The sequence below is a fragment of the Aythya fuligula genome, chromosome 19 (genome assembly GCF_009819795.1).
Source record: "Aythya fuligula isolate bAytFul2 chromosome 19, bAytFul2.pri, whole genome shotgun sequence".
Classification (NCBI taxonomy): Eukaryota; Metazoa; Chordata; class Aves; order Anseriformes; family Anatidae; genus Aythya; species Aythya fuligula.
The window spans coordinates 10,907,055-10,920,517 of record NC_045577.1 but is presented as its reverse complement, the minus strand read 5'-3'; the positions used below and the strand labels follow the sequence as shown (position 1 = coordinate 10,920,517).

The window sequence follows — 13,463 nt, the reverse complement described above, 5'->3', positions numbered from 1 at the left end:
CTTGATGTTGGGGCACAACCAGGACAAGGTGGTTCAGGGGGCAGTGCAGGAGGTGACAGGGATGCTTGTCCTCCCCATTGGGCACAGGGACAAGCGAGGAGAATGTGGGAAAACCCTTGACAGCCGGGGGAGCACTTTGTGCGAGATGGTGGCAGCCGGGCCCGGTGGAGGGCTCAGCTGTCCCCGGGGCCACGTCCCAGGGGTGCTGGGGTTGGAGCCTGCCCTGGTGCCAAACGCAGCCGCCTCCACGCAGAGCTGTGGCTGGAGACCCCCTGCGACATCGCACGCCGCTCCCCCCCGCGTTCCTGCAGCCAGGGACTGGCCGCCCCACCGCGTCTCCCCGTCCCCGCCGTGCATCGCGCCTGTGGCGGGGAGCCCGCTGCAAGAGGTTCGGGCAGCGCAGCGCCCGCATCCACATGAGACAACAGAGTAGCCACAGTGCAGAGTGTCGTACGACAGACGGCAACATGCAGAGGGACACCAGCTCAGTCCGACAGACCAACAGCCCACCCTGACGCTGGCGTGTCTGAAGCTCCAGCACGAGCAGACACGTTTGCACATGGGGAAACAGCTGGCTTTAGAGGCAGCTATTTGGAAACGTTCTCTGGTTACATGTGAGCAGCGATACTGCGAGGTGGAAAACCCAGGTTTGAAGCAGGCTGGGTCTTTAACAACCTCCTCTTTCAAGCCATGGTGCCTCTTCTAGAGGCTTCGCTGCTGACGATAACCAGAGAGAGCTGTCCCTCCTGTGCCGAGGGCTATGTCCCGAATGCTAAGTCACAAACAAAAATCACATGTAGAGAATGTGACACATATGGCTCTTGGTGAGGTGAGACAGTGCCCAAATTAAATTGGGGTGATTGTTTTTAGGCATACAATGACAAACAGGTACAGGAACACTCAGGAACAGAAAAAGAAAATAAAAATGTCATCAGTTTCAAGAGGTCAGCACCGGTACGGTGAGCAAAGCACAGAGAGGAACATCAGAAATCATCCAGGCAAAAAGAAAACGGAAACAAAACAAAAACTCGGTTGCATCTCCCAACTCATCACAGGACTCCAAAGCACCTCCTGCCTGCCCTCCAGGATCCCAGCATCCTTTCAGGAACACGGGATGACTGACTGACTGACTGACTGGTGACGAACATGAGCTATGCATGTACACTGGCAGCTTCGGGATGGGTGTGTGGCAGTCGATGGGATGGCAGAAGAGAGAAAGAGAGAGAAAGAGAGAGGGCAGAATTGTTCTTCTTCCTCTTACCGTATCCTTGGAGGACCTACGTCTCTTGAAGCTGGAGGCCAGGGTGGAGGTGATGGACCTAAAAGTGGCTTTCTTTTTAGGGTCAGGTTCTGCTCTACCACTTTTTCTATCCTAAAATGAATATGTATAAGCGATTAGATCTCTAGTGTGCTGTTGGAAACGCTAAATCTACTTGAATACTGCCCCGTGTCATGTCCTTCATTTGGGTGAGAAAGCTACTGGAGATGTCATTCCCAGTCCTCCAAGGGCCTCTGTGACCCACAGGCACAGCGCGGCCTCCACACTGCTATGGCTACGGGGCCGGCCTCGCGTCGGGAGCGCTGGAACCCCTCTGGGGAGCAGCCCTGCGTCTCCTGGGTGTCTGCCGGCAGCCTGCAGCGCTGACCTTGCTTCCTCAGGAGCACCTGGGGGTGCTCTGCCTGTCCCTGTCCCTTGCTTCCACCGCCAGCCTGCCTAGACCGAGAGGTGAGATGCTGCACCTACTACTAAAAAAAAATTGCTCAGGGCCTTTTCTGAGGCTGAATCCTAGTGCCACAAGAGAGAGAGAGGACTGCATTGAAAGAGAAGTCATTGTATGAATATTCCATAAAAAAGGTATTCCAAAATTTAAATGATGCGTTTGTGCAAAGCCGAACGTGGTTGTTGGTGTTTGTGGTGTTGTGTTGTTTGTTGTTGTTGTTGTTGTTTTTTTTTCCAAAGTAAAACCGTTTTTTTTTTTTTTTTTTAAAGAAAAAAGGAAACTGGAAGAAAAAATAAAAGTAAATAAAAGAAAACAAAACAAAAAGAAAAGGAAAAGAAAGGGAGGAAGCAAAGCGTTAGCGCTATGATGTCATCAGGGTCAGGATGAACTCAAAGAGAAACAGAACTGAAAAATGTAGCCATTGGTGTTAGCGAGTCGGACCTGGTTGGCGCAGGCTGGGAGCACCAGCCGCCACGGTGCGGGGGCAGCGAGCCGTGGGGACCGGCCGCGCTCGGCGGCGGGCGCTGACAACGATTCCTCCCCAATTGCTTTCGTGCCAATGAGTGTGACCTTGCCGACGGGGGACGGAGTGACCAGGTCTGGCTCTGCTACCGCACGGGGGTAACCAAAATGTATCCCGCTGGTGCGTAGAGCATGCTCGGGGATACATTTGCTCCTCCTTCTCAGTTCTCTCTTTTGCGGACATGCACAAACGGAAAGGAAAGCAAGATGAATGGAATGAAATGTCTTTTTCTTCCATGGCATCTCAGGAAATAGCCATGGCAAAACTGTGATCCCAAAAAACATTATTTTTGTTTGTTTGTTTTAACAAATAAATCTTTCCACTTGCCTACCTTCTAGCAATGTACCAGATACTAGTGCTCTGACGTTTCCTCCTGTGGAAAAGTCTTACAATGTCAAACGGCTCTTTACCATGAGGCTGTTTATCCCCACAGGGCAGCATGCTTTGCTCACAGTCCCACAGACTCTGCCCAAGGACCCAGTGCAGTATTTTCTAGAAGGTTGGCAAGTGAAAAATGGCAGTGCGACTAGTGTGCTCTGTCCCAGCAGCCTTAACCCCGTCGGTGCTGCTGCTTTTTGGAAGCAAAGGAAAAAATAATAATAATAATAAATAATAATAAAAAAGAAGAAATGGCTTTTCCGAAACTCGTATCAGTGAACTGAACCCAGCGAGCTCTCAGGATGTAGCAGCCCGGCCTCATGTTCCCCTCGCTGCTCTCGGGAAGGTGGTGTCCCCCAAGCACCCCCCACGCCCCCACCGCTCCGCGGGGACCCCGCACTGCGCTCGGCCAGCCATCGGGGGGCTCTATCCCTTGGGCAGTGGCCCTGCAAGCGGCGGCATCCCTGAGTCCCCTGACGGATGCCTGGCTCTCTGAGTGCCGGTTTGCTTCCCCAAGGGTGGGACGCAGCCCGGATGGTTTGCAGAGAGCACCCAAGCGGTCCCTGAGCTGGGGGGGCGCAGCGCGGCGAGGGTGGGGGGAGGCTTGGGGATGTGCCTGGGGCTGTGTCACCATCAGGTACCACCACTCCCCCGGGCTCCCCTCACCCGGGTGCTTCAGGGATGGGAGATGCTGGGGGGAGATGTCCTTATCCCCAAGTGACAAGAGCACTTAATGAACTGGCTGGGGTGCGGCAGGAGAACCACAGTCCCGGGAGGGGGGCAGGAGGGGCAGGCACTGGAAACCATCGAGAAACCCGGAGCAATTCTTCACAGGACTGCAGGGCAGGGGTGCTTGGGGGCCCAAGGCAGGGATGCTGGGGGGCTTCAGGGAAGGGATGCTCAGAACGATTGGGGCAGGGCTGCTCAGGACCATGGGGCAAGGATGGTCAGGACCACAGGGCAGGGATGGTCAGGACCACAGGGCAGGGATGCTTGGTGGCTGCACGTTAACCCTCCCCTCCTCTGCTGGTGAGCGTGGCTGGAGCAGGTCAGAGAGCCTACAAAAGTTGCTGCTGGCACTGCTGATTCAGCTGTGACAAGATGTGGCTCTGGCACATGGTCCCCAGCAGAGCAAGGTCCCTGTCCCCAGCACCACCAAGGACAAACCAAGGCATTTAAGCCAGGTCTCTCTCCAGGACAGAGCTGGGAATGACACCTCCCATGGGAGGTGGCAATGGCCAGGGGTGGCCCTGGGGATAAGCAGGGCCCTACAGCTCACTAGCAGTGCTGTAACGCCTGGTAGAGTCACTGGGTGCGGGGTGGGGGACAGGGGGGCCCATGCTAGCCCACAGCTCTGCATTCACTGATTTGGTGAAGGAATGGAAAACGCACCTGTTGGAGATTTGCTCTAAAAACGGTTTGTCCTACCTGCAGGTTTTTCCTCCACACATTAACGGCCGCAAACGCCAGCTGCATCTGCTTCCTCCGCGCGTCCTTATGCCTTTTGTAAGCTATTTCTATGAATATTAAAAATATCCCGGCAACAATACCTCCAGCCACCAGCATAAACACACCTGAAATAAGCAGGAAAGTTACATGGGGCAGTGGGAATCGCACCACGACACTTCATTTCCTCTGCATCACGCTCAGCACCAGCAGCATTGGCCAACCCCGGCCCCCCGGCCCCTGCCACCCCCCACAGTCCCAGAGGGGCACCCATGGTGACAGGCAGGGAGGTGGTAGGTTCGGAGCATCTGTGTGAGCTCCTTTTGGCTGGGCACCGGTGCTACTGCAGGGATGCTCAGGGCAGGCATGGGGTGCTGGGTGCTGCACCACGCACCGGGGCAGACGCTGTTCCCAGGGCTGTTTGCAGCAGAAAGACCCAGCTCTGGTGCTGCTGTTTGGTGCATAGGGAAGCACACCATGTGCTGAGCTCTCTATGCTGTCTTCAGCTGGCTGTGACTCTTGGGGCTGGTACTTGGGGATGGGGAGGTGGCACAGTGCCCTGCATCCCAGGGAATGGAGCAAAAGGCTCCACCTCATTCTCGCTGATGCCAGCATGTGTGGGGTCCCCTCAGACACCACTAACCCTGTGTTGCCACACTGACTGGGGGAAGAGAACCCACCTGGGAGAAATTAATCTTTGCAAAGAGGGGCCAAGGAGAAAAAAACTCTGCATCAGTCATCATCCCCCTGCCCTCTTCCCCTGCTCAGGTCCAGCACACACTCCTCGGGGCTGCCCTTTGCCAGCTCCCTCCTGCAGCAGAGTTCCTGCTCACCCCTGCACCGCTTGCCCCTTCCCAGGATGCTGCCTCCCTCCCTCCCTCTGCACCAATTGCACCCCGACAGCCGTGGCTGGGCCAGAGTGGAGGGACAGGAGTGATGGGCATGGCAGCTGCCCCCGCCGATGAGGAAGCCACCCCAGGGAAGGTGGAGGAAGCTTCGTGGAGCTGTTTCAGACAAGGTGGGGTGGGAACCCACCACAGCAGCCTCCCACCGCTAGGAAAGCACAAACCCAGAAGAAGCAGAGCTTTGGCCCGGGAGGAGAGCTCAGGAGAGGAGAATGTCTTGAGCGAAAGCAGGCTACCCAGCGAAGAGGAAGAAAGAGGTTTGCAGAACAAACCTGCCATATTTTCAAAGGTGAGTGTTGCTGGGGCATTGCTACGGGAATCACACTCCTGATACCTCACCCAAGTCTTGTCCAAATCCTCCATGAAGCCGTTCTCATGGGACCTGAAAGCACAAGGAGACAGGACGGTCACAGGAGACCAGGCGCAGGCATCTGGGACACAGGGGCTGGTTTCATGTTCTCTGCAGCCCACTGTCCTTGGGCTCTGCCCTTGGCCTCAGCCTATGGACATGTCTATGGGTGCTGTGTGTGTGTGTGCACTGTATGTGTATGCCTGGCAGGGTGTGTTTGTGTGCACACGTGTGTGCATGTACAGCTTTGGTGCCAGGGGGCAGATCACTGCTGTGAGGGCTGGACCCACCCAGTGTTACAGCGCAGGGATGGGGATGGGCACAGGGCACACATCCACCACGGGGCTCCTGCACATCCCTGCCTCCTGTTCCTGGCACATCCCCACACCTCACTGCCGTCCTGGGCCACCTGCAGACCTGGGCCTCTCCGTCTTCTCCCAGAAGGGCCCCAAGGGCTCCTAGTGCCTCTCCAGGCTCTGCAGCCCCAAATCCCACCCATCCTGCTGCCACCCAGCTCTTTGGCACAGCTGCCCCAAAGGTGGGGTCCAGGGCCTCCCTAGGTTACCCTGGGTTCCTGCGGGTGGTTTTTGGCCAGTACCCTGCTAGCTCCTGACCCTCTACAATTAATCTTGCTTCTTCCCCTCCCTCCACAGCTGGTTCCCAGCTGCCTTTCCTCCATCACCACATTCCACTCTCCACAATGAACATGGCATTTCCAAAACAACACAGAGAAATCCCTTTTTATCTGTGATACCAGATGCTTTGTGGCACTCCATACTGCAGGCTAACGCTGATATAAGAGCCTTGTTTGGAGATGGGAGGGGACCCGAAGCATCTCTGCCTAACAGAAATAGAGTGGAGAGAATAACCCTGGGGAGATGGAGCCAGGCAGCACGGTGCTGTTGGCCTGGCTGAGCTCACAGGGAGGTGTCCTCACAGAGGGGGGTGGCACTGCCTGGTGTGGGGCTACTTGCGTGCTAGCACATGCAGGGTTTGGGGGCTGAGAGCCGTGTACGGACTTGAGGATGGCCAGGGAGACATTCTGCTTCCACGGGCTGTCCTTGCGCATCCCAATCCCAAAGCCGGAGCGGAAGAAAAGCTCCCCCGTCGTCACCAGGTCGCACTTCTGGGAGGCTTCGAACTCCAGCACCGCTGAGTCCCAGATGAAGGCATGGAGCTTGCTGGAAACCAAGAGAGGTGTGACACAGGTAAGGGTGGGCAGCCCACCTTGTCTGCAGCTACTGTGGGAGCAGCAAGGGGGCTCCCAAGGGGGCCCTAACTCAAGCCCTGTGCATGGGGATCAGCATCCCACTCCTGGCAAAGGATAGGAAATATTTCTGAGGAGCATGAGGGGTTGAAATGAAGTTTGAAGCCACCCAGTCTGGCACAGAGGCCAGAAAGGGAAGACAGGGACAGGGCATTGAACACACCTGTCCCACATAGCCCTTGTGCCCTCCACCCAGAGACCTGGCACGTGCTGGGTCTGTGCAGTTCCCACCCAGTCGCGCTTCAGCAGCAGCTCCCCTGGGGCTTGTGCTCACTTCCCCAGGCCCCTGCCCCCCCAGGCCCACCCCAGCATGGCCAGGCAGGGAGCTGGTCCCACTCACTTGTCCCGCACAGCCTGGATGGCTTCAGCAGCGCTCTCGTAATTGTGCTTCTCCATGTGCCGGTACATGGTGCTCAGCTCCACCTGCCGTCGGAAGTAGATGTCCACCGAGCTCTGCTTCACCGTGGCATAAATGAACTTATCGGAGGGGTTGCGCAGCTGAAAGGCAAGGGCAGGGCTTCTATTTCTTCTGTCCTACATCAACAAAACCAGCTCACCCCCAGAGCTGTGTTTCCTGATTTTCCATCCCCTTTAGGGACCTGTTTCTCAGATAACACCTTGATCTCCTCAGTGGAGCTGAAGGTGCCATGGGGCAGTGGATGCTGTAGGGCTCAGGATGCTGTGGAGCTAGGGAAGCTCTGAGACCACAGTGGTGGGCAGGGGATGCTATGGGACAGGGACATCACAGTGCTGAAGATGCAGGAGGCTCACGGATGCCATGGGGCTGACAGTGCTGTGGGTAGAGGATGCAGTGGGGCATGGGATGCTGTGGGCTGGCACTTCTGTGGGGTGCCTTCCTGCTTCCCAGATTGATAGGCTGTGGCTGTGTCCTTGCCAGAGTAGGAAATGGGTATGAAGCATGCTGGTATCTGCTGAGAGTATTGACTGCACCGCAGGGACATTTTCATTAGCTATAACTCATCCATAATGAATCGTTTCCTCGTTGTTTAGTGTAGGCTCTCCAGGAACTGCCAGGCAGTTTGGCTGGGCTCGTGCTGTTTCTGGACAATGTTTTTCCCTGCTGATCCCTGCCTGTGTCTGCCCATCCCCACACACCGCAGGGGCTCAGCCCCAGGCACAGCCCCCGGGCACGGCCCCATAGCCACGTTAAGCAGGCTCCGGGTGCTGCCAGCCACATTACAGGGACCAGGAGGTGCCCACTGCAGGCATCTGTGTCTCTTCCCAGAGGTGGGCAGAGAAGGGGAAATGAAGCAAGGGGTCATTACCCGGGGGTCGTTGATGCCTGTAATTCTCTCCTCGGGTCGGTCCAACACCAGGAAAGCAGCCAGGTTGGCAGTGTAGGAAGCCACAATAATCATAGCAAAGCCAGCCCACACCATGCCAAGAATACGGGCAGAGAAACTCCGGGGAGCACCTGGAGGGAGAGAGGAGAGCTCAGACTGGCACAACAAGGGCTTGACTTAGTCACCAAAGCTGTGCACACCCCATACAAGGTGGATGACAGCTGCAGTTTTGCACTGTTCGACAGCTGTGATTGCCCAAACCAAGAAAAACTCAGCTCCTGTGCAGGATTCACTGAACCCTGATGGAGGGATAACCCCAGGAAATAGAAGCAGCCCAGGCAGGGCTTCCCATCACTGAGGGTGAGGGGTGGCAGGACTGTCTGCATGAGCAGTGCCATGAGCATGCCACTCCAGCATCACCAAATCCCCCTGCAGGGAAGGCTTGGGGGGGGGGGGGGAGGGGATGAGGGCATGGGCACAGACAGAGCACAGACAGAAGGATGTGGGAGGGGGCACGGGCTCTCTCCCAGCCAGGGCTGCAGCAGAGGGCAGCACAGCTGCCTGCCTTGGCGCACCTTCTCCGATGCCAGAGTTCAGTAGGACTCCCCAGGAGAACCACATGGCCGAGGAGAGTGTTAGGGCATCTTCCTCCTCCTCCTCGCTGTTCACTTTGAAGCGGCCAAATGGGCTGGTAAACAAGACAAAGAGCTCATCTGATGTCCCTTAGCCTGGTTCTCTAGACTCTTCCCCATGCCCTGGGAGCCCTCCAGCACTGATCCTTACACTGGGAGCCCTCCAGCACTGATCCTCCAGCACTGATCCTTACAGACTACGCTCTGCCCCAGGCGGCCCTTCACCCTGCCTCCCTGCCTGGCTGCACAGCCCTCGTGTCCCTGACACTGCCAACCTGTAGCCCTGCCTGCCTCATGCTGGTACCACTCCACAGAGAGCCCTGGGAGATCCCTGCCCATCCCCTGCCTCCCTCGGTGACCCACCCTTGGGTGGCCCACAGCACACTCACCTGAATCGGTCTAAGAGGTACAACATCACCGCCACCACGTGCACAGACAGCCCCACCAGCAGCCAAAGTGTGCTCTGGAAGGGCTGCATGAATGAGTCCAGTGTGCTGCGGGGGATTTCCTAGCACAAGGGAGAAAGAAGAACAATGTTGGCACCCACTGAGCCAGCACCCTGCCCACACAGAATCTCCTCCAGCCAGCCCACCCAGCCCAGCCCATACCTTCTTCACGAGGATGGTCAGACCCTGGTACTTGAAGGGCTTGGAGAACTCGATGTACTGTGCCCGCTCGTTGTTGATGGTGAGGGGAGCCACAATCATGTCCGCCTGCCCGCTCAACAGCTCGCCCATCATCCCGTTCCACTCCTTCTTGTTGCTGTTGTTCACCTACCGCAGAGCCAGCGAGGGGTCAGCCCCTCACCCCAGCACCCACCCCACCGGCCAGCTCTGCCCGAATGGCTTGGCCGTGTTCTGACACAAGATACGGGCAAAGAGGTACCCCAGGCTGCCCAGACTCACCCGCTCTTGGGTACCAAATTTACCATCAGCCACCAGGTGAACCTCATAAGTGAAGTTCATCACCCCCGCCAGGCGAATGAGCAGGTCAATGCAGAAGCCGTAACAACACAGTGCCACGGTGGGGCGGCCTGTGCGTGAGATGAAAAGGGGGGATGAGTGGAGGCAGCCCTCTGCCAGGGACCCTCTGCAGCACCCATGTTTGTCCTCAGGGGAGAGTGGCCACTTGCACGGCTTTGGCGTCATGTGCAGTGCAACCGTGTTACATAGTGCTGCCTGCCTGGGGCACCTTTCCCACCACCTCCATCGCCTGGGGTGTGAGGGAAGGAGCAGTGTGGGAGGAGGTAAGGTGGGGACAGTGGGGCTCCAAGGGGACATGCTGCAGGAAGGTGGGCTGAGCTGCTGCTGACCCTCAGCGGGGGACGGAGGGGACTGGATGTCTAGGAGGAAGCCAACACATCCCCGTTGGGTTGGACATGTCCTGCATGCAGCTCAGGGCTGAGGGGAGCTGTGCAGAGGATGTTGTGATGGGCCAAGGGACTGGGGGTGCATCCACTCAGGGGGATTGGGGCAGGCCCGGCTCTGCTGCATGGCTCGCACCCCCAACCAGGTGCTCACTCCTAATCCTGAAGCAGGCTTTCCCCAGCACAATGGTTTGAGACTGGTGTTAACGCCAGTGCAGCGGGTGCCTCGGGGGTGCTTCTGCTTCAGATCAAGGCAAAGGGAGTGGGGGTTTGTCAGGAGACACAATCATGGGGTGCAGTCCCTCAAAACAGCCTTGGAGCCCACACGGAAGTGAGACAGAGGAAAAGCCATCTGCTGGGGTCACAGCATGGGCCGTGTGGGCTACAGAGGCTGCTGCGCTCCCTGCCTGATGGTGTTACCTGGGATGGTCTCGTTGGGCCCCGTGCAGAAGACCTTTTTGACAGGGTCACCGTTGATGGTGAACTCCTCCCTGCACGTCCCATCTGCTTGCGTGGGCTTCACATACACAAAGGGCTCTTGGTGGATCGTCACAATCTGCAGGGGAAGCACAAGTGTACACTTGTCTCCATCCCACTCCAGAGCTATCTCCTCCCAGGTGGGGAGAGGGACCTTCTCCCAGTGTTACCTCCTGCTTCTGGCCATCAGCTGTTCAGGGATTTCCTGAGCCCAGCACTGCAGCTCTCAGCCCACCTACCCTGCATTAGCTTGTTTAACCTCCTTTTGAACACATTTCCTTCTGCCCTCTGCATCGTCCAGCAGCAAAGGGCTCCAGAACTGAACCACATGTTGGTCAAAGGATCCCATTTTTCTATTTGTTGCAAACAGTTGCTGTGTGCCTTCTGGCTCCCAAGCCATGAGGAACAATGACCACCTTCCCCTCCGCCCCTTCTCTGTTGCTCTCTCATATCCCCTTTCCATCTGTCTCCTCCCAAACCAAAGGGTTCTACCCTGGTGGTTTGTCCCCAGCTGGAAGTTGTGCTGCAGCTCCGAGCACCTTCCAGCACCTTGTCGGAGTTGCTCTGCTGTAACCACTCTGAGACAGCAGGTGCTGGAAGCTGCAGGGGCAGCAGCAGAAGTGGGGGGTGGATGAAGTCACAACCCCTGCTGCCATGTGCTGTTACCTTCAATTTGGTCGACATCTGATAGCCTTGAGGTTTCTCAGTTTCTCCCCCTGGCCAGATAATCTTCCGGTCATTGGTCAAGACCTGTGATCAGCCCGAGGAAGGAGACAGACGTGAGCCTGTGGGCAGACACACTAGCACTCCCCTCCCGCCCAGGCTGCCCAGGGCTGTACGTACGTGGCTGCCGTTGTAAATCCCAACCTGGACCAGTTTGCGGTTCTGCAGGTTCATGATGCTGTAGTTGGCAAACTTCCTGTCCCCATCTTCATTGAATTCTACCCGGCCAGTGACGCCCTCTGAGTACTTGGAGGACATCAACACCCTGTGAAGAGAAACACAGTGGGGCCAACACAGAAAACCTGTGGTGGCCACTGGGAGATCTAAGAAGGGTTCAGAAGGCAAATGCTTTCTCAGTTGCCTGGTATGGCCATTACCCTACAGAAGTCCAGTCAAGGCCACCTATGACTGGTTCATAGCTTGGTGGGCATCTGCTCCTGGTGGATGCAGTCTGAGGAGCCATATTTCCCAAATGCTGCACTACCCTACCTGCTGTCATTGTCCCCCCTTTTCCATCGGATCAGTCCCAGTCCCCTATGGAATGACTTGGCCCACAGCACCCAAGGAGACCTTCTTCTAGGGGTCTCTTGGGAGCTGCATGCATGCCACAGTTCCTGCTGCTTCTGCCAGCAGCAGCAGCCCATCACAACCTCAGTAACACCCCAGCAGGCACATGCGCCACCAAGGGGAGAACCAACCTCTCTGAGCCCTTGAAAGATGACAGAGAAAACACAGAATCGACTGGGCCTCTTGTGGTGCACCACAGAGAACAACATCACATGGCTCGTGCCAAAGATCGTGTCACTGCTTTTCTAAAGAAAGCTTCACACTCTGCAGGTCCCACGCTCAACAGGACCCAGATGTACAGAAGGAGCATCCTGCAGGACATCATGATTATGTCTGCAGGGAGCAACCCCCAGCACAGGACCCCACTGCTGAAACAAGGGGCCAGGCTGCCCTCCTGCACAGGGAGGGAACTGCTGCCTTAGCTAGATCCCGCCTGCAGAAGAGGCTCTTGTGGCTCCAGCATCTGCAGAGATGCAGCACAAAACACCATGAAGAAAGAAGATCAAGTCCCAGGGACCATATGCAGCATCTGCCCATCACACCACCCACAGCAGCGAGATCAACACACACATGCTCTGATCCTGCACCACATGCCTTGGTTTGCTGAGACCACACTACCTGAAAACATGGCACCAGGGTTTGCTACAGCAGAGAGCAGTCTGCCCCACGCATGGAGATCTCCTGTCCCCAAGCCCTGCCAGCAGTCCAGAAATATCCAGCAAGAAATGCGCCTGCAGCACTGGCAGACACCTCCCCCCACCCTGATTTTGCAGAAAACCCCATTTTCCCCTCTCCCACCCACATTAATTTCCATCCTTTCATGTCCCCAGAGCTGTCCTCTGGGGAGCTGTCCCCAGCTGATCCCAGCTGTCCTAGCATTGCTCAGGGCAGCATGGGGTGGCAGGGACTGAACCAGTGCCAGGCACCAGGATGGTGCCCGAACAGCCTGGACAAACTGGGGCCAGAGCCTGAGCCCGTGTCTTGGCTACTCTTCTAGGACAGATGTAGCTCTCACATTGCATTATGCAGGAGAGTGCAAACAGTCCTGTGCCACTTGCTGTACTGACAGATGCTCTGCACAAAGCGACCATGCTTCCCTCCTGCACCTTTTCCACATGCTCCCACCTTTTCCAGCTCCTTCCCCTAGAAGGACCCTTCCCCTGGGGATGCAGAATGTATCCTTCCCAAAATACCTCTTGAAAAGGGGCCCTGTTTTCCAAATGTTGGTGTTGCCCACGCAGCCCCGCGGTGGGTCGGTGATGTTCTCCTTTTCAAACAGGTCGTGCACAGCCTGGGCCACCACTGCAACAGCGTCACTGATGTGGGCTGATTCATTCTTCCCGTTGATGAGCTGCAAACCGATGACTCCTGCCATGAGTAGAGGAGCAGGTCAGCCCCACTGGGCACCACTGTCGCTCCTACAGGCAGGGTTTGCAGACAGCAAGCACACAGTTATGGGGCTGAGGTCCCCTTGGATGCCTGTCTGAGCTCTGGGCAGGGGCAGGTGGCTGCAGTGGTGCTGGGCTGGCACCAACCTGCATGCCACAGCAGAACAGGGGACAACAAGGACACAGAGCCTTTCTCCCAGGTGGTGTTCATCTTGCAGGGCCCCAGCCAGCTGGATGTGGGGCAGGGCAGCGTGGCCAAAGCCCTCAGGCTTCTGCCTCCACATGCGGGCAAGGGAGAGCATTGTGTGGGACCCACCACTCACTCAGGACCACCACGACATTGTGTTTCTCCGGATCACTCATCCCAGCCCCAAGCAGGCTCCTCCAGCAGGCCTGGCCAACAGGGGGTAGGTGCCT

The 13,463-nt window shown here is 56.8% G+C and overlaps 1 protein-coding gene across 12 annotated transcripts in view; it reads right to left on the bottom strand.

Moving 5' to 3' along the window:
• GRIN1 (glutamate ionotropic receptor NMDA type subunit 1) overlaps positions 1–13,463 on the bottom strand; it is a 34,343-nt gene that overhangs the window by 5,601 nt on the left and 15,279 nt on the right. For 5 of the 12 annotated variants that reach the window (XR_004254069.1, XM_032200450.1, XM_032200451.1 and 2 more), the window contains 14 exons: positions 12,852–13,026; positions 11,212–11,356; positions 11,035–11,118; positions 10,312–10,447; positions 9,431–9,558; positions 9,134–9,298; positions 8,915–9,033; positions 8,469–8,581; positions 7,876–8,024; positions 6,930–7,087; positions 6,342–6,503; positions 5,246–5,355; positions 4,051–4,196; positions 1,262–1,372 (listed from right to left, as the gene is read on the bottom strand). Coding sequence is in view for 11 of the 12 variants with exons in the window: in XM_032200450.1 (XP_032056341.1) it covers positions 1,262–1,372; positions 4,051–4,196; positions 5,246–5,355; positions 6,342–6,503; positions 6,930–7,087; positions 7,876–8,024; positions 8,469–8,581; positions 8,915–9,033; positions 9,134–9,298; positions 9,431–9,558; positions 10,312–10,447; positions 11,035–11,118; positions 11,212–11,356; positions 12,852–13,026 (1,901 nt within the window). In the remaining variant the exon portion in view is untranslated. Of the gene's footprint in view, positions 1–1,261; positions 1,373–2,162; positions 2,415–2,575; positions 2,618–4,050; positions 4,197–5,245; positions 5,356–6,341; positions 6,504–6,929; positions 7,088–7,875; positions 8,025–8,468; positions 8,582–8,914; positions 9,034–9,133; positions 9,299–9,430; positions 9,559–10,311; positions 10,448–11,034; positions 11,119–11,211; positions 11,357–12,851; positions 13,027–13,463 lie in introns of all 12 variants that reach the window. The other 7 variants (XM_032200452.1, XM_032200455.1, XM_032200449.1 and 4 more) reach the window with 3 other exon arrangements.